This window comes from Danio rerio, chromosome 20, assembly GCF_052040795.2.
Source record: "Danio rerio strain M-AB ecotype USA chromosome 20, GRCz13ab, whole genome shotgun sequence".
NCBI lineage: Eukaryota > Metazoa > Chordata > Actinopteri > Cypriniformes > Danionidae > Danio > Danio rerio.
In genome coordinates, this window is record NC_141040.1 from 35,463,951 (window position 1) to 35,490,000 (window position 26,050).

Sequence of the window (26,050 nt, forward strand, 5' to 3'; positions counted from 1 at the left end):
CATGGCACCTGCAGCTTGCTTATGTTGTTCAGAAGTGGGTAGGTTTAGGATATGCGCGGTTGCTCCAATATATTTCTGAAAGCTTGCATCGTGTTTATAAAAAGATTTGTATTTAACCAATACATCCAACCAGTTTGGTGGGACACATAATGTGAAAACCAAAAGCCTTAAAACCATGCATGTCATAAAATAATGCCAAAGGGATCACAAAGTTAAGTGAAGAAGCTCTGAATAAGCATCAGTGTTTGACAACTCGGGAGTGAGAATGTGTTGTATAAATATATTGTCTTAATAACAGAACAAGAGTAAATGTTTTCTTGCGCTTCTCAAAATTGGTTCCAACAAAACTGCAAACAGATGATCTCAGAATACTGAGATTCCCATCGGAACGCTGCTCTTTGTGAGAAATTCCAGCATTTGCATTCCAATCTGCTGGCCTGCAGAGCACCTCCAGCTTTCAGACAAAACATGATGTGAATGTGAGATTTATGCTGCTGGATGCGTAATCGGAAAAAACAAAAGCCCTAAACTAAGCCTTGGAGAGATTTTTTAAAGCAACACTGAGAGTCACATCCTCCTTACTCTGGGATAATTGATAAAGAGAGACAGAACAACTGAACTAAGACTAAATAAAAATGTTTTAACAGCAACCACGATCAAGGCTTCTTTCTGTTACCATTAGACAGACTTTTTCAAGTGAAAGCTGCTGGTTGGATGGTGAGTCCAGCAGCTTGCTTTAATGACAGGGCAGAGCTCTGAGTGATGAGAGAAAGAGCCAAAACCATCCAAAGACATATCCCAATCTTAAAATGGACTCATAACTTTATATAATTGTATTTATATAGAAATCAAAAACACAGGCAAGCAAAAATTAAGAAAAAAGAACTGACGGAGTTGTTTTTTTCTCGGTTTCTCCAATAAAAAGTTACAATTATCCTACAAATCAAGTTATAAAAGCAAAAATAATACAATATGATTTGGTTCAGCAATATGTTGTATGTTGTAGTATGTTTAGTAGTGCTGGTTTACAAAATGTGACACTGATTTTATGCAGTTCAACAGACAAGTTGTTAATATTTTATGAGATGAACTTTAAACGCATTATCAACTTTTTTTTGCTAATGAAAATACTTCAATCCAAATAGTGCCTATACCAGCACTGACTCTTCTGAATTAGTTCGGCTCCATCTGTAGAGCACATGCCTCCCATATTCTTATTATCATTCCGCACATTCCAGGCCTCCGGTGAGGTAATGCTAAAGTCCTTTGCTCTTAAAGTGAGTGAGTGTGAGTCTGCTGCTTCCAGCTGGGCATCTCGCTGATGGACTAATTCAAAGCTCATGCCTCATCTGTCTGTATCTGGAAGAGGATGTAGAGGACAGAAACGTTGCCTTTTACTTGAACACAGCCCCACTTCAGCTGAAAGCTTTACAAAAGAAGGAGACTGAATGAGTCTTGTTTAGCAGACATGAATCACTGTTTGAACACACAAACAGCACCACCCAAACTCTGCTGTCCAGCCCTAAAAGCCAAACATTTAAAACTCTCAAAGCTGTTGCTGTGACTAGAACCACAACTTTTATGTACACATTTCTAAACACAAACTAATGCAGACCTCTTCAAACTATTTGTCCAAACCTTAAAACTTGAATCCAACAGCTGCTGTTTTAACTATCCTACATCAGCCAGTCACGTGGAACAATCTGAACTGATATAAAGACTGGAAACCAAAAGCTGAAATATTATGCAATTGCGCAATTATGATGAAATTTTGTAATAACGTCTGACACATGAAATAACCAGTTACTGTTGAACATAGTGTGACATTTGAATCATTTCATCAAATCATGTTCAATTTTAGAATAGAATTTTGCATAGCTTAGCAGTGAACTTTTTGGAGCGCACATGATAGAGGTTTACCAGAACTGGCTTTGATGACAAAATACGTTTTTAAAATTGCTTTTGATTAATCGTCAAGCCCTAATGCTGAAACAGACATGACCCAATGAATAGACAAAAAACTCATTGAAAAACAAAAGTTAACAAATCAGGATCAGGCTAAGGATTTTTTTCGGCTGGCCCGATCTGGCCAGCGGTTGAGATTTTTACTTGCCCTGCCAAAATTTTCACTGGCCCCACCAAAAAACAAAGAAATATGCTAATAGATAATTCTTAGCCACATATTTTAAATAACTTGTCAAAAATAACATCTGTGACTCTAGAGTTTAAATATTTTAAACATGTAAATAAATGTATAATGAACAAAAATCCAAGTTTTATGCAAACAAAAAGAGCAGTATGGAAAAGGTGCAAATATTCGAATGCTGTTCTAAATTAACTAACAAAAGAAGGCTGAATTTCCCAACTGATGGCAAACTGAGCAAAACACATTTTTTTGTTGTGTTGTACCCACTTAAATGTCTGCTTTTAAGACATTAGAGATGTTTTCTTTTAGCCTCATAATTTGATGTTGACACTATGTTGCTGTCTCTTTGTTGTACTGATTGTTACAAAAAAAATAGTGCTCACAACATCCAATCACATAAGAGGAACAGAGAAGCAATATGGTATTTACCACATCACAGAAAAGGCATTCTAAAGGCTTAAAAGTACAAACTATTTCACAATTCTAAGACTGTATTTGCATGCAATTGACAAAGTCACATTAATTTAAAAAAAAAAGAAAAAAAGAAACTTTAGTGACGAGGCAGCACTTGCCCGATCAGACCAGTAACAATTGGGACATCGGGCAGTCCTTATTGTTTAGCCCTGTAAATGAAAGAACATTTGGGGGAGAGAAAAAACATGCTGCAACTACACAGATTGTTCTAGAATTCTCCTAAAAACTTGGCTTTCAGCAGGTACAGCCATTTAGCTCTTGTGTTTATAATGTCCAGCTGGGGCTATGTTTATGTGCTCATATAATCATTAATAATTCCTAAACTGTTTGCTCTTTTGAGTTGACCCATGTTGATAAAATGAAGTGAGATATCTGTCACTGTAGGCTACACTTCACCTCACAGTCTTTTTTTTTTTCATTTTAAACATTGTTAACTCCTCAAAAGTATACAGCATCTAATTGCAGTTCAGTTTTCCAGAACCTGCTAACTTCAGCACTACTTGAGGTCCTGATCCACCCACGGCATGGATCAAACTCAACATGTTGTGTAACGACATGCAACAACAGCATTCTCTCTCAAGAATGTTTGCTTCCAGGACAGGGCCAGAGTGACTGGAAGTGTGACAGATCCCACATTATGCAATCAACAAAAACCTTTTACAATAAAATGCACCAAATATGAGAAACCATCTGTTCACAGCAATTCAATGCAATTCACACTTCCCTCAACTGAACAGCCATTCAGCAAAGCCACAAAACTTTGTAATAGCCTTTGCTTTCGTGAGATAATGTTATGTTGTAGAGAAGAAACTCAAAGGGTGACAGAGCAAAATGGAGAAGAAAAAGAGAGTAATAGCATGATGCACTTTTCTCAGAACTCCTTTTAATCAATTGACCTACTTTTTTTTTCATTGTGCTGAGAAAAGGCATTATGGGACAGAAAAGTTCTCATGGGGTTAAAGATGTATTTGATTACTCTCCTGCACCGCTGAAAAGAAAAGGGTAAACGGCTTTAAACCATTTGAAGGTTTTCTCTTTAGCTGATGCAAAAACAATGCAAGCTCAGGCCATGTCCTTAATGAGAGGAAACAAATGTTTTAAGCAAAACCCTGCATTCCTCACAAGTCTAAAACAAAACAACTCAAATGCATTCATATAGAGAATCCATTGTAAAATAAGTGAGCGGATCTGATAAGAGCTGTACTTTTCAAAGCGCTCAAATCAAAGGAAACACATTTCATTCTGAATGCAGTGTGAAGACTTACAGAGCCATTAGAGGTTCAAACACAGCCCTGAATCTAATGCTTTTTCACTGCGACAAATGTGTGACAATTCCAGGAATTCAAGAGAAGCATGCAGCAGACATGGTGTTAACGGAGCATGCTTGATGGACTTAAGCAGAGAAAAAAAAAAAAAAAAAAAAACAGCAACATTACAGGTTTTAGGCAGGGATTTCCAAATCTTTTTGTCAACTAAATCCCTTTAACCTAAACTACTCTCTCCTCAGATAATAAAATGTTTGTTTTATTAAAAAATACTGATTGATTGAGAATTATTTATGCTTCAATAATCAGCTTTTTATATAATGTAATATAATGTGTTAGTTTTTACTTGTTTCTAATGTTATTTGGATCAAAGCATCAGCTAAATGGATGCATTTAAAACATAAATGCCAAATAATTTATTCAGGAATATACAGTAGTCAACATTTGGAGTGGATTGAAAACGTTTTTCGAAATTGTCCCAAGACAAGACTGGGTGTTGTTTAATAGTTTTAGAACAACTTTGATGAAAGATGATAAACACTTTAAATGTTGATTGCTGTATTTTATCACGATAGATCTAAAAATAAAACATAAATACAGACTGTTGTATGTAAATCTGAACATAAAATTTCCCTTCCTTTTCCTTTTGTTATTCTGTGCTAATGTATATAGCAAAATAGATCTGCGTTTAAAAAAAGCTGATCCTGGGTAACAAAGCAAACCACAAAGCAGGTTTAATGTGTCGAAAATTTCACAAGTCTGCTTTTGTTTGCTAGAACTGATCATAAATGCACAAAATCCCTGAACAAGTCCTGACAGAATTAATGAACAAAGAATAAAACTCACACATTCAGAAAGCATGTGGCCAGTTTCTAATTAATAAAATAAATAAACTAGTATGTGTTTTTGCCCTGTATTTAAAATCAAGAATCTGTTTACTTCTGGTATTAAAAAGTGTTTTTGTCAATCTGATCAAAAGTGTTATCACATAGTTTTGTGGCTATCAGAGCAGAAATGAAAACTAGATAATTTTTCGTTGTGTAATTTTATTTGACTTATTTCACAAGATTGTAAAAGCTCATTCAACCCACAATAGACACTCCCTTTAGGTAAAAAAGGCGCAATGACATTAATTCTAGATCACCAGATCTTTACAGGAATGAGTCTTCCATGTCTTTGGATCAGATCAACCAAAACACACCTTAAATCCAGGTGTAATCCAGGCCTAAAAGTCCAAACCACTTGAAACAAGAGCATATATGAGGAAGTTGTTTGACGTAGGTGTCGTGTCCAACCAAAGGGGAGGGGAGGCCTGGACATGAGTGGTATCCGAGTTAGAGGATGTGAGACAGAAGCTGGTCAGGGGGTCCTGACACACCCTTATTAGACTGGCTTCCTCAGGATATCCAGAGAGGCCAAGGAGAGAGGAGGAGGAAGGGAAGGACGGGAGGTGAAAAGAGAGAAGAAAAAACGCCTGTGGCCTGTTGGCTGGAGAATGTGTTAAATTAGCTGGAATCAGAGGTGGAGAACAATGGCTCATCATACAAATTTCAAAATGAGTTACCGTTAAGGTGCTCAATACTGCGGATATAAACATCCGCTCTTAAGCGTGCTATAAAATAGTGAAATCAGCAAATTTATGAATTGGGGTTAGACTAGGGTTAGTATTAAGATCACTGCTGTTTAACTCTGGTAACACCTTTCTTGCAACCACAACTATTGGATTTAATATAAATCCCAAAGCTTCAGCTTCAACAAAGCTCTTCATGTCTTAGTAACATATGATAAGGCAAACTGTTAAGATGTCAAAACTGTATTTCACAGATCGTTTTCTCTCTTAAACAGTCACAGACACAACATAACACAAATCCGACAGATGGCTAAAATGAGGGTGTTAATTGCCTTTGAAGTGAATTTACATGAGTGGAGCAGCACATAAACGATGTTTGCGCACACAGACCACATTTCTATGACAGGCAGATAGAGGTATTCTCGTTAAGAGAGATGTATAAGCTTGGCATGCACTATGGTAAACCTCAGAATGTGGTTCTGACCCTTAATATGTGTCTCATAGCCACCAGTTCTAGATGCTGTTTATGAAGATTAGTATAAGATAGTAAATCTTAATAAAGGCTGGCTAGAAATGCAGTAATATACACACTCAAGAAAGTCTCACACGCTTTTAAAAAACTTAAAAAATTTAGGGCATGCCATAACAAAAACTTATGCTTATAGACTAAGAGCTACTGAATGGCAAAATTTTATTAACTTGCATTTCACATCTAAAAGGACTGTAAAAGTTGAAAGTAAAAAAAACTCAGACTGTCAAATGGTCAGCTTAACTGAAACCATGTCTGCTTTTGCACAATCAAAGCATTTCCCAGTTATTACACAGCTCTGTGGAGTACTTGATTCTGACTGGTCAATCATGGTGTTTGTAAACTTTATATTTGACCTTTGTTTTTTATGTTTATCATTGTTGTTTGATTATACAGCTGTGCGGGTTTTATCTCTTCAATGTCACTATTAGTTTAAAAAATAAAAAACTCATACTTTTCTATGCATATTTTGGTTTTACACGCACATGCATTTTTTTATTCCAGTATTAGTTTTAGTAAAAAAAATTCACTTTTTTTCCACAGTAATTGAAATATATATATATAAACGGCACATACAGTATAGGGCAAATCTTTCCTTTAAAAATATTATTGAGAATGTTCCATATTCAATTGTAAAACATAAAACCACTCAGCTAACATGTATTTTAATCTCACATATAAATCATATAAATTGTTAATGGTTGTAATTTACAGTAGACTATTTAGAAATGAAGAAAAATCCCACTTAATAATAATAATTATTATTTTTATTATTATAAGGTAAGATCTTTTTTTATTGTAAAAGTCTACTTTTACAATTTGATGCATTTAAACCACTGTAGAAATGCTCTAACAGGCCCATGTCATATTGGCCTACAGTACAGATACCTTTTTTAATAAATAACCTACTATAAATTAAAACCACTAACATATGCTATATATTTTTGTTTTCACAAGCTTTGAAGACGTAAATAAATTATGCTTTTAAATAATAGGTCACCTTTACCTTTCGTCATGAGCCACGGCTGCGTTCAAAATGGCATAAATGTTTTCAAAGTGCTTTAAGAAGCGAGCGCAATTGTCAATATGATGATCGCAAAAACTGAACTGTAAAAAAATACTTAGAAAGCAAATTACACCTAAGAGAGATGACTTTAATGTTTTTTGTTTTTTTTTATCATTCCAGGTTATAGGGAATAGGGCTTATAGAGGGGATAACTGGAAATGGAACAAAACCAGGAACTATGCTTCTAACAACAGCTCGAAAGGTGTAGTTGCAAGGGTACAAGTTTCGACTTGAATGTTCATAGGAACGATGGATTTGGAAAATGCCAAATCAACAAACTATATTTGTAATGGCGCAACTTGCGACGCAAGTTGGCTAACAATGGTTTTCGGAAACGCAACCCTGACTATAATACAGTTTTATTAAATAATAATTTTTTGGATCCCTGTGAACAGGGATAAATTTTACAATGTTGCTTTCTGTTGGCTAAGAAGTCAAGCAAAGCCACTTAAGCAAAGAAAGGTAAGCAAATTTTTCAAAACTAATAATGCTAATAATGAAGATCACTAAATACAGCTGTTTAAAGCCAAAAAAGATTATGATTTGATTAAAGCTCTGTGTATTAACAATAGCTACAGTTTGTTGTTGAGGGCTGGGTGACGCAAAGCTTAAAACACCTTCAGTTGCTTGCTAACAACATTTTTCCCACAAATGCTTTATCGAAGTACAGTCTCAGCATGCTGCTTAAGCAATGTGGTTTCATTGTTATTGTGTGAGTTTTAAAGTCAGATGAGGAGAGCGCACTGCAGGGCTATTTGTAAGAAGAGGAGTACACATGAGACATGTTCTAAGGAAGAAAAAAAAATCATCCACTTACAGTAAGATCACAAGATAAAATATGCCTGAGGGAGGAAGCAAGGTGTGCAACTTAAATTAATCACTAATGTGTGTCAGTGTTACAGTTTAACACTTCATGGATTTAACAGAAACAACTGGGAGGAGTGCTGAATTAGTTGCCTGCATCTTTTCTCATTAGAAAAATCTCACATTCCTAGACACAAAAGTCAAAAAGACCTTTCTTCAGACACCAGATTAACAATGTAACCTCCAAAAAGCAAGATTGTTTCCACTGGAAATGCATGTGACATTTTATCTCTTGTATCTGTATGTTTAAGTAAAGATTTTTGGTAAAGTCTCTGGAAATACTGTATGCAAATGTCCTACACTACTACAACCACAATTAACAGTAATAAAACCAAAAGTACGGCTATAGGCAAATTCACTTATCTCAATGCAACACAAAACACACTGAGCTGACTGATAAGTGACCTTATTTAGTTAAGTGCACAAACAACAGACACAACATTAGGTGAGAATACACATGGCATTGTGAGAGAATACACGTTGTTTTCACATTTCAAGTCATTTTAACTCGCAATAAACCAACGAACGCAAATATATTCACTTCTGAACATGATACATTATAGTCAAACATATCAGCTAAATTATGCAGAGAAAACGCACGGATTGGATATTAACAGTAGGCTATATACAAACCATTCCACGGTGATATTGAATCTTGTTTTAAGGTCGAAAGTTAGGTCTTGTCATGCAAGATACTCTGTGAACGATTAAAGCTAAATTACAAGCAAGAAAATACAAGTTTTACCGATAACTACCACTACTTCTTGCCCATGCATTTGCTTGGATTATCACCAGTCCAGTAATGTTCAGGACCTCTAGCTTTGTCATTAACCAACACGCCGACTTAAAGTGAAATAACAAAAACACATCCAAAGTTTCCGAGTTTGCGTTGCGCGTCGAAGGCGCACGTGCACAGCTGAACCTGCGGAGCGTATAATAACAAACACTTCAGTTCAGTTACATACCATGTGGTAAGATTCCCTGAAGATTTCTGAACTTCACACTGTCTCCCAACAGACCAAAGCGCAGAGCTTCAAAACCTCTGTTCAAAGCAAGCACACGTTTTCCAGACGCTCCTGCAGGCTGCTTTAACATGGGCTTGGCATCAAAGCACAACCACTACACACAATGAGCTTCAATAAATTAAGACCCTTGGGTTGAAGGACTTTTCTCAAGTTGCCTTCCTGTGACACCCCTCCCCCAGTCCGAACTTACCAGCATCCCCATCACGTCCGTCCAGAGCCGGGAGAAACTGTCCGAAGATGCGGCGCTGACCGCCTGCGGCTCCTCGGCCGAAGACACTTGATCCTCTTCCATTGTCAAACAATGATAGATTTACAGCCTCAGATTGCAAGTTGATGAATGTTAATCCCAAAACCATTAAACACGTCCCGAGGTCCTTTTTTAGATCAGAGATACAATCGCGCAATTCCGTTGAGCTTGTTCAAAAGTCGATATAAAGTGTTCCGTTAAAGTACAGACATACATAATCACCGAGGTCGCTAATATGTTTTCCATTGGTTTGTTTTCAGCTGAGCGCACGGGACTGACAAACTTCAACACTGAAACTTTAACTAAAGTATAGACCAACAGATCTCAGCGATTCACTTGGCACTTTGTCGGTGCGCACCAACCCAAACTTCAGGTAGTTCTCTTCTAAGAGCAAAATAAAAATCTATAATCACTCCAATCCGCTAAAAATATTAAAGTTTTTCCTAGCGAGAAAAACAACATACAACAGCAGCATTCGGCAACAACAGTGACGAAAACGCCCGGAGCGGATTTTTTCGTTTGAGCTCTCCAACCTCCCCCTTTCTCTGGCGTAATGGTTTACTCCGCCCTAAACAACACAGCGCTCTCGCGCTCCACTGCCACAAACGGAGCAACCTGAACCTCTCTAAAACTTCATGAACCTATGACGACACATACAGAGCCTTGGGAAAAGGGCATCTCTCCTTTCGCTTTTGCAGCATAACTTTCCCCGCCATAAACAGAAACAAAGGAACAAAGTGATATTTTGCTCACAATGCAATCAAAAACAAAAGCATGCGAAGATTATTTCTGAAGCATGACGTTATCCATTCTCCATTCTCTATTCATTCAACTTCAAACTTTCAAAGCACGCCCAAAAGTATGGCATACAGCAATGGGATCAACCTTTTTACTTTTAAATCCCCTTAACACCATGTGTGGGAGTAAAGTATACACTAACAACAAAACATTTGCTTTCTTTAACTCATTTCTATTATAGAATGTTTTTAGTATAAAATTGTTTTATATCACTAAATAGAAACAAAAAATGTGGAATAAATCTTTTAATCTTTTAGTTTCACAATATTAAACGTCTTTCAGAGACGCAAAATGATTATTGATGAGTCTTTTAGTAAACAAAAAAGTTTTAAAACGTATTTTTTTCAAAGCAAAACCAAATTTTATCTTAAATGTGTTGACTAAAACTAAAGAAAAATGTGTTTAGTTACAAATCTAATACGTAAAACACGATAAGAAAATGTATCCTTCATGTAACATAATCAGTGACATCATGATCTTTCACAAAGCTCTTGTAATGTGGCATTCTGGATGTCCTGCAGGGAAGATTTAAAGGCACTGTGGTTTCACTAATCTAACTAACCTCTGAGCTCCTGTGTAATCTGAGCTGCACTAAGCCAGGCAGCAGGAGAGAATTGAATAAATGTGCATGTTCAAAGCAGATGCTGTAGATTTTCTCCTGTCATGCCCGACTCTTGCAATAAAGTACATATACATGTCTGTTCTTCTTCTCTGTCCCTCTCGATCCATTCCTCATTCTTCTTTTGCTTCCCAGAGACACATTCTCCAAACCAGCAACAGCTGTCTAGTCTCATGACAGATGCCAGAACAGCCTGAAAGAGAGATAGAAAGAACGAGAGAGCCAGTCCCTCTCGTTATATGTGAGAATTCCTCCATTAGTCATACAGGGGCTGAGAGAAGAGCGTCATCCATCCATGTGATGAAGATCACACACAAACATCTGTGTAATACTGTAGCTAAAGAAATGCATGAGAAGAATGTACTTGGTAAGAAAAATGTACACAGGACGATTATTTTACACTAACACAGGAGACATGAAAGTTACCAAGAAGTACACAAAATCATCCTTTATTTATCCTGTTGAACATCAATGAAGATTTTCAGATGAAATCTTGATATTTCATGATTTTTAAATTCAAGCCAACAGTTAGAAAGCCATGATTCCTCACGATACACCAGTGATTAAATAAGTACTGAGAAACCATACTTAAGTAAAAGTAACATTACTTGCCTAAAAATGTAGTGCAAGTAGAGTAAAAGTATCTTTTGTAAATATTACTCAAAGTATGAGTAAAAAGTAGACTTTTCAAAAGTACTCAAGAGTAGTGAGTAGTGAGTATTACCAAAGACTATAGAAAACACAAGACATGCCACCATATATTTTCGATTGGGGAAAAGTGTAATGTCAATATGGTGTATAAAGCCCCGCCTATAAGCACAGTAGCCACTCATCGATCTCTATATGGCGAATAACAACCGCCTTCTAGTACAGGAGCCAACCATTGATCGCTATAAACTGACTATATTCCAGGGGAAGAGCTCGGACCAAAAGTGAGTTTCTGCAGATTTTGTATGCTTTAGATGTTTAGAAATTAAACTAAAGACACAGTTATTGCCTAATTTTATTGGTGATTCTTAATATGAAATTTAATCGTAAGCTTGGCAAGCACTTTTGGAGAATTTGATGTTTTCCCATTCAGACAGAATGCATGCCCGAGCATCCTCTCGAGAGGTGTTTCAAAGATAGACTTTGGTATTACGCTGTAAAAAGCTGATGCATTTACATGTAACTTGTTCATGAGTGTAAATGTAACATTCTGTAGTGCATTTAGTCATTACCCAGGAGGCACACAAGGTCATAACATCAGGTGACCAAAATTCAATGTCTAGCCAGCGTCTAAGGATGTCATTTTGATGTCCAATAATTGTCCAATAGTCCAATATTTGGTTAATTTCAGGTTGGACACTGACATCGGCCTGACATTGCGTTCAGATGTAAACTCGATTTTCATTTCCAAACAAAATGTCATGTTGATGTTTTTTGTCTGCAGGTTGTTTAAGGCCATTTCTGTGATCATACAGTAAACATCTGTAATTGTCTCATCAATGACATGCATCTAAACTGTCTCTGGGTCATTGTGTGTAAATACTTTGGACATCTACTTGGAAGTGAAAATTCATAAACTAATTTCGAGAGGAGCACGTGATATGATTAAGCACTGCTGGCCACTGATCCGTAATCAGTAATAATCCAATCAGAGTGATCCTAGCTTAATATAAATGGATCACTTTCTCATTATTGTTTTATCTTCGTTTTGGAAGAATCCCCCCTTCCACCCCATCTCCTCCTTTTTCTCCTCCTGATCAGGAAGGAGCTATCAAGACCTACCTGATCTCGGATCCCCTGATATGTGTATTGACCGGGCGGGAGCCCTGGGCTCAAATATTTAAGAGCTCAGGGTTCTCTCCCGGGACAGCATGCCAAACCTGCTATAAATGTCAAGCATATCTAAGTGGTACCTCTTAAAACTGTAAAGGTTTTGAAACAGTTTGCTGTAATTATAAATCTTATATGTCTTGAAGCAGTTCGGCGATTTACCTTCTGTGCGCGATTTGATTGGACAGGAATCACAGGTTGGAATTTTCTATTCCCCATTGACAAGAAACAATAAAGTAGTGACTGCAGACTGAAGGAAAGTAGTGGAGTAAAAGTACCATTATTGCAGTAAAAATGTACTCAAGGGAAAGTAAAAGTACACATTTTTAAAACTACTTAGTAAAGCACAATTCCTGAGAAAAAACTTCTCAATTACAGTAGTTTGAGTATTTGTAATTTGTTACTTTACACCACTGTGATACACTGAGGTCTTTTGAATTGAAATGATTGATATGTGCCAGAAACTGAACGTTATTTACAACACCATTACCTACAATCCACAACCTTAGAAAAACAGTTTGGTTCCTGTCACCTGATGACAAATGTTTCAGTGCAAACTCACACTTGAGCTGACAATTTTTGTTTGCGACCTTATTAAATGACAAAATTTAGAATAAACACATGTATAAATACCATTTTGATGAACAATGCAGCACCTGCATTCTCACTGTTGTAGGCAAACAGCATCGGCTCAAGTTTAAACTTGCTCAGGACTCTTTGCAGAGGCTCTAGAAGCTAATAATGTTGTAAATAATGCAGTTTCTCGCATTGACAGATTGTTTCCCTTCACAAGACCTCAATGTTTCTTCAGGAGCCACAGATATTTACTTTGTTTGGCCTGTAAATGTTTCCATTCTTCTCAAAGTATCAGAAACCTTGCATTTTATGACTCACCAAGGACCATTGCTTTAATTAAACATCACCTTTAATGATCGATCAAAAAAGAAAAAAAAAATCTTTAAAATTACGGTGATCTGGAATCCATCTGTATACAATAGATCTAGGGTAAAAGGAAATAATTTCACATACAGGAGCTTTAAAATTGCTGCTAAGCATGATTAGTTTTAAAAGCCTAAACATTTAAAACACATGCTCAGCTCTCACACACCTTTACGTGATCTATTATGCCTACATACTTGCAGAAAAATGTATTAACATCTCAAAATTTAAAAAAAAAACTGTGAAACTTTCCTGGAATACTTTTCTTGCTTTCTGCTCCTGTATATGCGTAAGTACCACAGTGTTTTCCTAAAGTCACCATGAACCGGAAGCTGCAGAGATGTTTAGGTATGTTGATGTACTTTTAATTAAAATTAAATAAGTAGGGGGTGGAGCTTTCTTTTGATGCATAATTTATGCATAGCAAGTTAACAGTAAAAATGTAATGGTTAAGAAACTTGTATCTGAAGCCATCAAACTGACGTCAACAAAGAAGGACCGTCACTCCAAGCATAGAACCAAATTGTCAAATTTGATTGCAGATTACTAATACAATACAAACCTTTTTTTACCTAAAAAATAACAAGCCCTAGCAAAATAAACACTGTACATTTTGATTTCACACAGACTTTAAAAAGTGTCTCTCGCTCACTTTGAAGGAAAGAGGACCAGGAGTAGGTTAAAGTGTTAGGTCGATGTGTGTTTGTAAAATCTGCTGAGTAAACACAGCTCCTAACAGAACCTAATGGTAGACCAAAGGTAACAATCTATTGTTGGGACGCCATCCAGACTCAAACCAAAGTGTGTTGTTAAGCTAAAGTGCCTCTTTCACCTGTAACCTACAGAGATCGAAAAACACTTCCACACAATACACCAAGAAACCAAGTTAAATCAACGGTGGGCTGCAGGGGGCCAACACAACATAAAGATCTTGAGGAGGGAAAGTCAACACAGCTGTGCTCCATTCACAGCACCTATAAATATATCCAACATCAAATAAGGGAAAGTGACTCTATGCGCTAAAACATGCGAGTCTGTCACTGTAAGCAATGAAATCATGACGAATGCTCATCCCAGACCTGCTGAGCACAGACCTGCTGAGAAACAGGGATCATCCCATGATGTTTTTTACTTAAATAACTGCTGAATGCTGCAAAATAAAATCTGTTTTGAAAATTGGGAATTAAGGAATTATCAGCATTCAAATATCTTCTGTATATGCAAAGATATAGAGGAAAAGTCAATTGTTCTGTAAATTGGGACTTAAGGCATCATCAGCATTCAGATATTAACTGGATAAGCAAAGAAATTCAGTTTGTTAGAAAGCAGGAAAAGTCAGTTTGTTTACGTTTTCTGCACATCTTTCTCTCTGCACCTGTGTTGCTGATGGTGGTGTTGTTGTGTATACGGCAGACACAGTTTCTCTCTTGCAGGGCTGTGATTGGTATTCTAGTGATCCTCATGCTTGGTGCCGGAATTACTCTGGCCAGTTTGGCCCGGCTCACTGGATCTGTTTATATGGAAAGTGCCAAAAACGCTGGCCACCTGCAGTCTGCAGTTCTGGTGGAGAAGCAAAACATTCACTGTTCTGCTATGATAAGTTACAAGCTATGAAGTATGGATATGGGTATTATGCATAGAGAACATGTACTGCTTCATCCACAGAGCTTAAAGTGTTGCTGGATGTTTGGAGTTTACTGAAACTGAGAACCATTCTTCAAAATCATTTGAAATATGAGAAAAGCTGTTGGAATTATGACTTATAATTTTTTGTTTATTTAAAAATGTCATAATTGTGTGATTTCTGATGAGAGTAAATACTGCTGATAATTCAGCTTTGTAATCTCAGGAATAATAATATTGCAAAATATAGTAACCCTTGTTTTAAATATAAAAACAGTAACATATATGCCCATTAAAAATAAGTGAAGTTTCTTTATAAACTAATTTCGCAGTTAATTATTGCAGCCGGCCCTGCATTATTCCATTTCTGATTCACCAATCAGACGATTCCTAAGTCACTATAAATACCCTAAGTTCCATTTGACAGTCATCTTCGTTTTGAAGAATCCCCCTTCCACCCCTACTCCTCCTTTCCTAGAAGGGTGGCCCAGTGGTTAGAACTGTTGCCTCACAGCAAGAACGTCGGAGGTTACACGTTCTCCTCGTGCTCATGTGGGTTTCCCCCTGATTCCCCGGTTTCCTCCCACCGTCCAAAAACATTCAACTTAAGTTAATTGACTAATCCAAATCTCCACCATAGACATGCTCCTAGTATGCAGTCATCTCTTAAGAGCAATCAATATCTGTTCATTAGCTTCTACAGCAGGGGAGTTCTGAAGATCTACCTGAACTCAAACTCCTCTCTTGCCTTGCAAATGAGATGGAGCATCGGGTTCGAGGATCTTATGAACTTAGTACTCTTTCCTGCAACAGCATGCCAAACAAGCTTTATAATCAATCATCAGCTACCTTTAATTTTGTTTTTACATTTTTACTTTTACTAATTTGAAGTCTTGCCAATCAAAGGAAAGCTTAAAAAAATAATATATACAAATTTAATTAAAAAGATATACAATTAATATAAATTAATAACTTAATACAATAAAATTAATGCAAAATATTGTAAATAAATTACAAACTACAACATCTAAACAAAATTGTAGAATTTTTTTTTGTTCCTCTTGATTTTTGCTCTTTTTGAAAATTGTCATTAATATTTTCCCTAACCTATAAATTTGGGCTACTAATTTTTGAACCAATATCTTAAGTTATTTTGTCAGATTAGCTCCAGATTTGGCTTCAGTACTGACTAAACAAATGTATATGCACAAATATAATATTGTAAAGGATCCTATAAAAAATGTTAATTTAAATGAGAAAATTGCGGAGGGTGTACGCATACTGTATATGCTGAGCTCTGTCTATATATACAGTTGAAGTCAGAATTATTATCGCCCCCCTGAATTATAAGACCCCTGTTTATTTTTCTCCTATTTCTGTTTAACTGAGAGAAGATTTTATCAACAGATTTCTAAACATAATAGTTTTAATAACTCACTTCTTATAACTGATTTATTTTATCTTTGTGGAGTATTTTATCTTTAGGAGTAACTAGGTTAATTAGGTTAACTAGGCAGGACAGGGTAATTAGGCAAGTTATTGTATAATGATGGTTTGTTCTGTAGAGTATTAAAAAAATATATAGCTTAAAGGGGCTAATAAGTTTGACCTTCAAATGGTTTTTAAAACAATTAAAACTGCTTTTTTTCTAGCCGAAATAAAATAAATAAGATTTTCTGCAGAAGAAAAAAATATTATCAGACATACTGGAAAAATTTATTTGCTCTGTTAAACATCATGTGGGAAATATTTAAAAAAATAAAAAAAATAATAAAGGGGGGCTAATAATTCTGACTTCAACTGTATATAGTATACAATTTCACACAAGGGTTACAGAAGAAACAGCTTAAACTGTAACAATATTTCACAGCATTATTCCTTCACGTTTTTTTTTGTTTGTTTTTTTTCCAAATAGATTTATTGTTTTTCATCAAACAGGAATTTTACAGATACCAAACCTTTAAAGGGTAGTGTGCTGAATAGTTCTAATAAATTATGTAAAGAAAAAGTGGGTGATTCTAAGCTATACTCAGGTCACTTTTTATAAGGAATAAAAAAAAGACTTGCTGATGACTAAAAGCAATTAACAGAAAAAGAAGAGACCACACACATTTATGGACCTTCTACCCAGGATATGAGCCATCAGTTTAATTAAGCACGGTATAATTTGGCATTCTGTAAAAATCTGTACATCAAATGTGAAGTAATAAGCATATTCAATCATTTCATCCAATGGATTCAACCAAAGACATGCAGCGCTGTCAGAGATCAGGAAGGTGTCATGTTACTTAAGGATAATACGGGTGGTCTTTCAACAGCAGCCAGTGCTAAGTTCAAACAGAATCCTCTCAGAAGTGGAAAAGTGTGTTTGTGTGTTTTCTGCTTCATGCTGGTAGAAGGAGGGCTTCAGAACACAGAGCTCCAGAAAACAAATAAGCTATGCTCTGTGTGTTTGCTTCAGATCTGGAGGTGAGATGGGTGTTCCACTGTCTAGGGATGTTTATCCTGATTGTGTCTTCATGCTGATGTGGCAAACGCATAAAAGAAAAATGAAAGAAAAATTATAGTAATCAGACCTGCGCTTCCTCCCTGAGATGAGGGTTATAGAAAAAAAAGCCCTTTATTAAGTGTTTACAAATTTACTTGAATAAAAAAAAAACAATACTAAACCAAAACTAACCTAAACCTAACTTAAACCTAAGCTAAACCAATACTTATTTTGAAGATTAAAAAAAAAAAAAGGATACACTGAATGACACTTTAGTGGGAGTCTTGTGTAAATCATGATGTAAATGTGTGACAATCATACTTTAAATACAGACTTTTATGCTTGGAAAACTACAAATAAAATAAATATAGCTGACAAACTTGAAATGTCCCAAAGTGTGTTTCAGAGAATAAGCACTTGCTTTTGTCATTATAACTCTTTTGCTGCTCCAGTCACTGAACGGTACAAATACCAGAATTATTTATCCTTGTTTGGCTATGTTGCATTAGATTTTAGTCATCCAGCAACCAGCCGTCCACGTGCAATCCTATTCATCTAGGGATTTTGTGCTTTGTGAACTTTAATCAGTGAACTAACCAGAAAAAACACACTGAGATGTGAATACACACACTCATTTATACTGATATGTGTTTCATGAACATTCTGCAATTGAACATGAGCAAAAATAAATTTATTCATTCATTCATTTTCTTTTTCGCTTAGTCCCATTTATTAATCAGGGGTTGCCACAGTGGAATGAACCACTTGTCCAGCGTATGTTTTACACAGCGGATGCCCTTCCAGCTGCAACCCAGTACAGTACTGGGAAACATCCATACACTCTTGCATTCACACACATACACTGCGGCCAATTTAGCTTAATCAATTCCCCTATAGCACATGTCTTTGTACTTTGGGGGAATCTGGAGCACCCAGAGGAAACCCACAAGAACACAGGAAGAACATACAAACTCCACACAGAAATGCCAACTGACCCAGCCAGGGCTCGAATCAGTGACCTTCTTGCTGTCAGGCGATTGTGCTACCCACTACAACACCATGACACCCCTAAATAAATAAATAAATAAATAAATTGACAGACAGACATGCAATTTCTTTAATTAATTTGGATTTTTTGTTCTTTTTGCTGAAGGAACAATAATTCATAAATCATCATTTGTCCAATCTTTCATGATGTCCACATGATGACACCATAGCATTGCTATGTGTCTGTTAAATCTGTCATCCTGGGAATAATTTCCCTTTAAGGAAACTTAGTCTTGGACAAATAATCTGTCTTGCTCAACATTGTGCAGAGCCACCAGTGTCTCATGCTATTATAGTGAGCAATTCATTTTCACACAGAGCCCCCTGCTGGTGCACAATAGAATTGCAGGATTTGAAAAGACAAAGAACTGTGTAGAGCAGGAGTGCTCAAACGTTTTCTTGTGAAGGGTCAATAATCAAACTTGATTGAGGGTGGTGGGCCCTTAAAGTTGCCTGGGTAACTTCATAATTTATATATATTATACACACTTTATTTTATATATATATATATATATATATATATATATATATATATATATATATATATATATATATATATATATATATATACATACACACTTTAATTATATAAATTACTATATATTTCTTATACATTTTATAATGTACTTCTTGTACTTCTTGCTTTTAGGGTTTTATGACCCATGACCCTTAAATAATGAATTCTCATTTCATTTAAACATTTGATTTCAGTTTTTTTATAGCTCGGCAATTCAACAAGTAAACAAAAGATTATGTAAAATTAGAAATGATGATTTCTGGTTAAGGTATTCGCCTCAACCTTTCCCATCATTTGTCTATCTCTTCTCTGATTGATCGGTCTGATTGATTTGGCCCCTGGGCCTTAGTTTGAGGATCTCCAGTTTAGAGTATTAAGATTAGGATGAACCCATTAAATCTTAATATCATAACTTAACAAAGGTTAAAGTGCTTAAATTGTATGTCAATTATTGCATTAAAATAATTTACATTTTAAATGTAAAATGTTTTTAAATATGCATTTAGTTACAATTTAAAAGAATGGGTTTTATCAATTATGTCTTATTATAACCAGTGCTTGTAAAACCTGTACCGCATTTTGATCTATTTTTAAATAACAGGCTTTAGTTAATTTGTTTGTGTTAAAAAAAATAAAGTTTGCAAATTGCCATGGCATAAAGTTCTGTTTAAGCAATATTGATAAAAATGAGCATGTCATCTATACCAGTATGAGGACGATAAGTAACATTTTTGATTCTGGTTTTCCACTGACTTCACTTGTGTCATTTTTTTTTCAGTTTCTCACAGCTAGTCATTAGAAGAACTACACTATAGCAAATAATAAAAGCCTGACAGAATCTTTTACATCCTCATGAAAGGCCCATATGTGTGTATGTGATCATTTCGAGAACAAACAGCTGTTCCCCACATATAAGTCTGAGCGGCATATAGCACATGGCACAAACAGCAAGTTTCAACACATCTTTTCTCCCACTGATCTGGTAGTGGAAGAACAATCTATGTTCAGACTCCGAGTCAAGAGACTGCTAGCATAATGTGGATTACCACAACAAAACAAAAACAAAACAAAAAACTTTTTCCTTCGTTTAAATTAACTTTAATTGCAAAATCTAGGATACTGTAAGGCAACTGCAATGGAAGAAAATGTGTACATGGTAAAATGTTTATTAGTTAGTTTGTATAGCCAGAAACATGAATTCAGTGCAAGGAAAATATACCTTCCAAACATCTGGTGACTCAGGTGTCTCATACATTCAGATAATAAAAAATCTGCATAAACATTGAGTCTGCCTACACTTGATAACTCATTCAGTAAGAGTGAGTTATGTCTTTTCCAAACAAGTAACATGCTGGCATAAAACTGGAAAATGTGGTTATAAACAGCGTAGAGTTCCCCTGCACATAAATGATGTAATAAAAATTCTTCAGGAAGGTAATAGAAAGATGTTCACACCAAGAAAGAAAGCTATGAAAATACCTAAAACAATAACTGCTATATATTAGAGTCTATGCCAGTGAACAAAATCAATCTGATTATTCTAAGCAGTCATGTTGTCTACCACTTTAAATGTTAAGCCACTGATCTCCAAAATGACTGGATTGGTCATTTTATACTAAACTGATCAGAGAAAACATATTGTTTGTGCAGGATTAGTTTGTAGGACATACTGTATGCATTTAAATATTTATAGACAAGCTATTTATTTAAATGGTTGAACAGCCGATTCGAATGTTATCACTTGCTTGAATGGGCATTATCAGTGGTTGTCAGCTGATAGATATAGGTCAGAAGGTTGTTATCCATCCACATGGTTAATCAGCTACAGATCACATATGGGGGTGATGCGGTGGTGCAGTAAGTAGTGCTGCCGCCTCACAGCAAGAAGGTTGCTGGTTCAAGCCTCAGCTGGGTCAGTTGGCATTTCTGTGTGGAGTTTGCATGTTCTCCTCGCATTCGCGTGGTTTTTCTCTGGGTGCTCCGGTTTGCCCCTCAAGTCCAAAGACATGCAGTATAGTTGAATTGGGTAAGCTTAAATTGTCTATGGTGTATGTGTGTGAATAGGAGTGTGTGGGTGTATCCCCGGGATGGTTTGCAGCTGGAAGGGCATCCACTGCGTAGGACATATGCTGGATGAGTTGGCGGTTCATTCCCCTGTGGCGATCCCAGATTAATAAAGCCAAAAGGAAAATGAATGAATGAATGAAAGATCACATATGGCTAGGGCTGGAAGTTAAGGAGAATTATTCTTATTATTTATTAAATTTCATTTATTTATTTAATTCCTTTCATTTTATTTTAATAACATCTACCCCTACCCCAAGCCTCACCCCAAATGAATGTACAAACAGATCTGGATCTGGAGTCTTCTTTATTAGTAAAGCTGATTACCCATGTGGATGGATGATAACAGCCTTCTGAGCTTACTAGTAGGTGCAGAAGGCCCCTACTAGCCCATATATATAAGCTGATAACCACTGATAATGCCCATTTAATTGAGTGAGCAGAAATTATTTAGAATATACAATAAATATTACCATAAAATAATGTTAGCTTTTGCACTATGCTGGATTCAATTTCACGTTTACGTTCCTCTTGGAAACACAGCTTTATGTCTTTAACGGAGTCAGCATTATTCCTCTGAATAAGTTATGATGTATTTTGTTTACTGATTGATCAACATCTGTTTTAGATTCTTTAGGTGTTTAATTATAGTTTCCATATGAGTGATGTGATGCATGTACGGTTTGTTGTTGAGTTAAACACCAATGCAAATGCAACATCTGAATATCATATATACAATATAAGGTATTTTTAAAGCTTAAATGATAAATAATTATTCACTGTAATATTTTAAATATCCACCATAACAATATTATGAATGTTTATTATCAAAACATATTGCATTACTAAATATTGGGTCATATTTATTTGTGTCATTATCATTACAGTTGTAATGAAATTACTTTTACATTTAAAATCATTCTTGGACCTACATCTTTTTCATGCAACTTGTGAGCAGGCTTAAAGTTTTAAATACTCCAAAACCCCAGTTTAATGGAGCCTAATATCTTCCACCACAAATCATTATGAATCAAAAGTATGTTATATATATTGAACATAAAGTATTCCTAACTTTAAAAATGCTGAAATGCAGAGATATGAATGCTTGGGTTGCGCCACACCATGCTGGAAGAGCAGCCAGTCCACCAGATGCTGGTGTTTGTCTGTCTCAGCTTCCCACCCACAACAAACAGGCCTGTCGCCACAGCAACCAATCCACTCGAGAGGCAAGTTACATTGGAGAAAAATGCTGTACTGATTGGAGTTTCACACACGGCCAATCTGTCACACCGACAGCCATATTAATATGCATAAACATACACTTTTGCACAACACACACACACACACACACACACACACACACACACACACACACACACACACACACACACACACACACACACACACACACACAGAGGAACGCAGTTGACAGTCTGCACACAAAAGACAACGGAAAGATAAGAAATTATGAGAAAATACCTTCATAAATTGGGAATTTACTCCTACACAGTCAAAAAAATATTCTGACAGTTTCTAGTCCAAATATCTAAACATTCTTAAATAAAAAAGTATTGTTTTGAAAAAAAAAATTGTTTTTGATTTTAGAAAAAATAAATTGAGTTTTTCAGTAAAACAAGCAAAATAATCTGCCAATGGGTTAAGAGAAATAATCCTATTTCAAATGCAAAACAAGATTACGTTACTTTCTGGTTGTACTTTCAAGTTTGTTGATGGACTGCCTTGGGAAAAAAAAAAAATAATAAAATAAAATAAATTAATTAATTAATTAATTTGACAAGTGTGAGTACTCCGCCGCGGTTCATTTGACCAGCTCTGGCCTGGTTGGAAGAGGTGTGCCAAAGCGTGGTTCAGTTGGGCTTTAGCACGGAATACTTAAGGCGCTTTTTCACTATCGTGCTGAACCATTCTTTATGCTAAACCATTCTATAACGTGCCAAACTGGGCCAGACAGCATGGATACGGTTTCATTTTCCACAGTTGTGCTGTAACAGAGCTCTTTAGAACCGTGGTTCTCAAACTGTGGTACGTGTACCACTAGTGGTACGCAGTCTTCCTTCTAGTGGTACGCGGAGGAATGAAATATGTCATGTACATGCTACACAAATTTCAAAATGTATCAAAAATTATGTATATAATATGCCACATATGACATATAGCCTATGGTTCTGAGGTAATCTACCACGTTTTTTAACTGTGCAGAGTTGTAGCTGCTTTACTGGGCCTAATGAGCTACTGTATTTCATTACTGCTCATTTTGGTGGTACTTGGAGAGACCTTTTTTTTTTGAGGTGGTACTTGATAAAAAAAGTTTGAGAGCCACTGCTTTAGAACATTAAACAAAACGCATCAGTAGTTACCTTGATAGCACAATGTACATGGCTCTCTTTGCTCATTTAAATTTAAATAAAAGCAGAAGTTAGTTTTTTCTTGCTCATTTGTAAAAGTGAAAGCAACAGCATGACTAAACACTGTTATGCCAATATTTTTTGCTATTTCTGTGCAGATTTATGTGGAATGATTTTGGCAATATTATAACAAAAATCTTAAAATTTGAAATAAAAACAATAATACATTTGTAAATTGTATTTATGGTTTACAATGCAAATCCAATTAGATCCACTTATTTGGTTAACAAAGCAAGTCTCTCGTATAATATATTTACTAAAAGACAGAAAATATTACTTATTATAATATAACGAACTGTATTGTGAATAAATCATATGAACATTTTCAAGTTAGTATAAAAAAATTACTGTAATTACTTTCAAAACTGAATAAATAAAAATGTACACACATTCACACAAGTAAATAAAAGGACTCTTTTATGGGCTAAAAATCTGCAGATTTCTGCACGTACAGATTCTGTGTGGGCCTACTGATGACTCATGCGCTTCTGCTAAGCCAGCTGTGGTAGCTTGGCAACAGTGCCGTTCCAGGCTCAGTGGAGAAGCAACCGTAACCATTCCGAACTGTTGTTAGAATGGTTTGGCACGATAGTGGAAAAGTTGCTTTGTAGTGTGAGTACAAAGCGCACCTGAGTGTGAAACTGAAGGCCCGACGTCACTTTTAAGGAACAAATTTTTTATATGAATTTATTACACATTCTTACTTTTGAATGATCGCGAACTGTCATAGTTTGTTAAAGATACAACCCCCCCTGCTGCCCAATAGCTGCCACCTTCAGCAAACCTCCTAATACCTGCAGCATGATAACTTTCATGAACATTTATGAGTGTCAAAAGTGGTAAATCTGTTCAGCAAAATATTTGTTTACTGCATATCAAACAACTTGAAATAATACAAAACAATATATAAAATTTTCTGGACTATAAGCCGCTACTTTTTTCTTAGGTTTTGAACCACATGGGTTATACGAATGTGCAGCTATTCTGTGGATTTTTCTTAGACCACTAGGGGCGCTCTAACTAGAATTACAATCAAAAAAGATAAACAAAAAAATCAATGCAAAGAAAATAGACTACGCTACTTTTTCTTCAGCAGATAGAACATGCAATACAAATTACTAACTGGTAATTATTTTCAAATACTCCCTTTTGAAGAGGAGTCAAATTTCAAATACTCCAGGGAGACTTGGATGACAAGTGGTGAAAAGTCTTTCACAAAAATCAGCCGCATGCAAAAAGCATTCTTTTCTGATGTCTGTCAGTGGATCCTAACAGCGTGGAGTGCTGTGAAAGAATCCACAAAGAATTTGGAAGAGAGCGATGCACCTAACAAGCACCTAAGTTCAAGACAACCGTACCTAGTGTGAGTACACCCTAAAAAAAAAGATAGCTGTACTGAAATGGACATCACTAAGAAAGTGTAGGTATGCTTGTATCTCTAAAAGGGTGAATTTTAGTAGAGCACAAACGCACAATATTAAACAGTAATATTCTTCTGAGTATTTTAAGACTTTTTAATCTCATAAGAGCCACAAGCAACATAAACTCTAATGCTGTGTCAACTCTGGATGTTAGCAATGCGACTAAAGAATACAAATCATTGTAAACAGTGATTATCGACACTGGATGCATTGTGACACAAGCAACATTCTACTCATTCCTTTTATGACTTACTGACAGAAGAGAAAATTACTTTCACGCACACACAAAAATACTTGTGCTGAAATGGATATCTCTGAGAAAGTGTACGTATGCTCTGTACGGCTGGATTTTAGTAATTTAGACAATAGGACTCATCCCAGAGTATTTCAGGCCTAAGCAATCTACTAAAAGCTACAAGGAGGCACTTAGAGCAACTACGCATTTGACTGTCATCTCTTAATCCTCCCTTTTCTATCGAGAAAATGAAGACAGGAAGAGAGAAAGCAGGAGGTGAGGTGGGGAGACGCAGAATCAGCAGGCGAGAAATTGAGTTGACTACCTGCCAAATGCAGGCAGAGGGGAGGAGAGAGCAAGAACAGCGCTGGCCGGAGGCGTTTGGCTCACGTTTGTTAGCATGTCTACAGTAGACTGGGGGAGTGATGAGAGATCACTGTGGCCACTGGCTGTTGACTGTCATATAGACATGCCAAGGATGTAAACACGCCATGCCATGGGTACCTGTGTGTGTTTTGAGTGTGGCTTGGACGAATCTGTTCTCTGCCTCAACCACAAGGGACAGACCACAGCTGATTACTATGGAAACAGAAATAATATTGCAGCCATGGCTTTTGCACACAGTGAGCTTGGAACACTGGAAAATGCACTCTTTGACATCAATTACACATTTGAAGATGTATATATTAGGGTCGTTGATTTAATTGGTTAGCTAATAAATAAAAAAATTTTGTTATTAAAGTATTATTAAAACGTTTTTTAAAGTTATTTGCCATTAACACATCTCCAAATCAGATTATCTTTCATTACATGTTTTCCATCCAATTTTTCTTTTATTTTGTATTTTTTGAACACAGCAAAACATGCCA

The 26,050-nt window shown here is 36.0% G+C and overlaps 1 protein-coding gene across 28 annotated transcripts in view; it reads right to left on the bottom strand.

Moving 5' to 3' along the window:
* The window catches only part of sash1a (SAM and SH3 domain containing 1a), a 315,841-nt gene that overhangs the window by 58,969 nt on the left and 230,822 nt on the right, over positions 1–26,050 (bottom strand). For 5 of the 28 annotated variants that reach the window (NM_001442218.1, NM_001442216.1, XM_087297058.1 and 2 more), the window contains exon 1: positions 8,880–9,062. The exons of 14 other annotated variants lie outside the window; for them this stretch is intronic. In NM_001442218.1, the coding sequence (NP_001429147.1) occupies positions 8,880–8,882 (3 nt within the window). In that variant the 5' untranslated portion in view covers positions 8,883–9,062. Of the gene's footprint in view, positions 1–8,547; positions 9,063–9,129; positions 9,734–26,050 lie in introns of those variants that run through there. 9 more of the 28 variants (XR_015517685.1, XM_087297056.1, XM_087297054.1 and 6 more) reach the window with 4 other exon arrangements.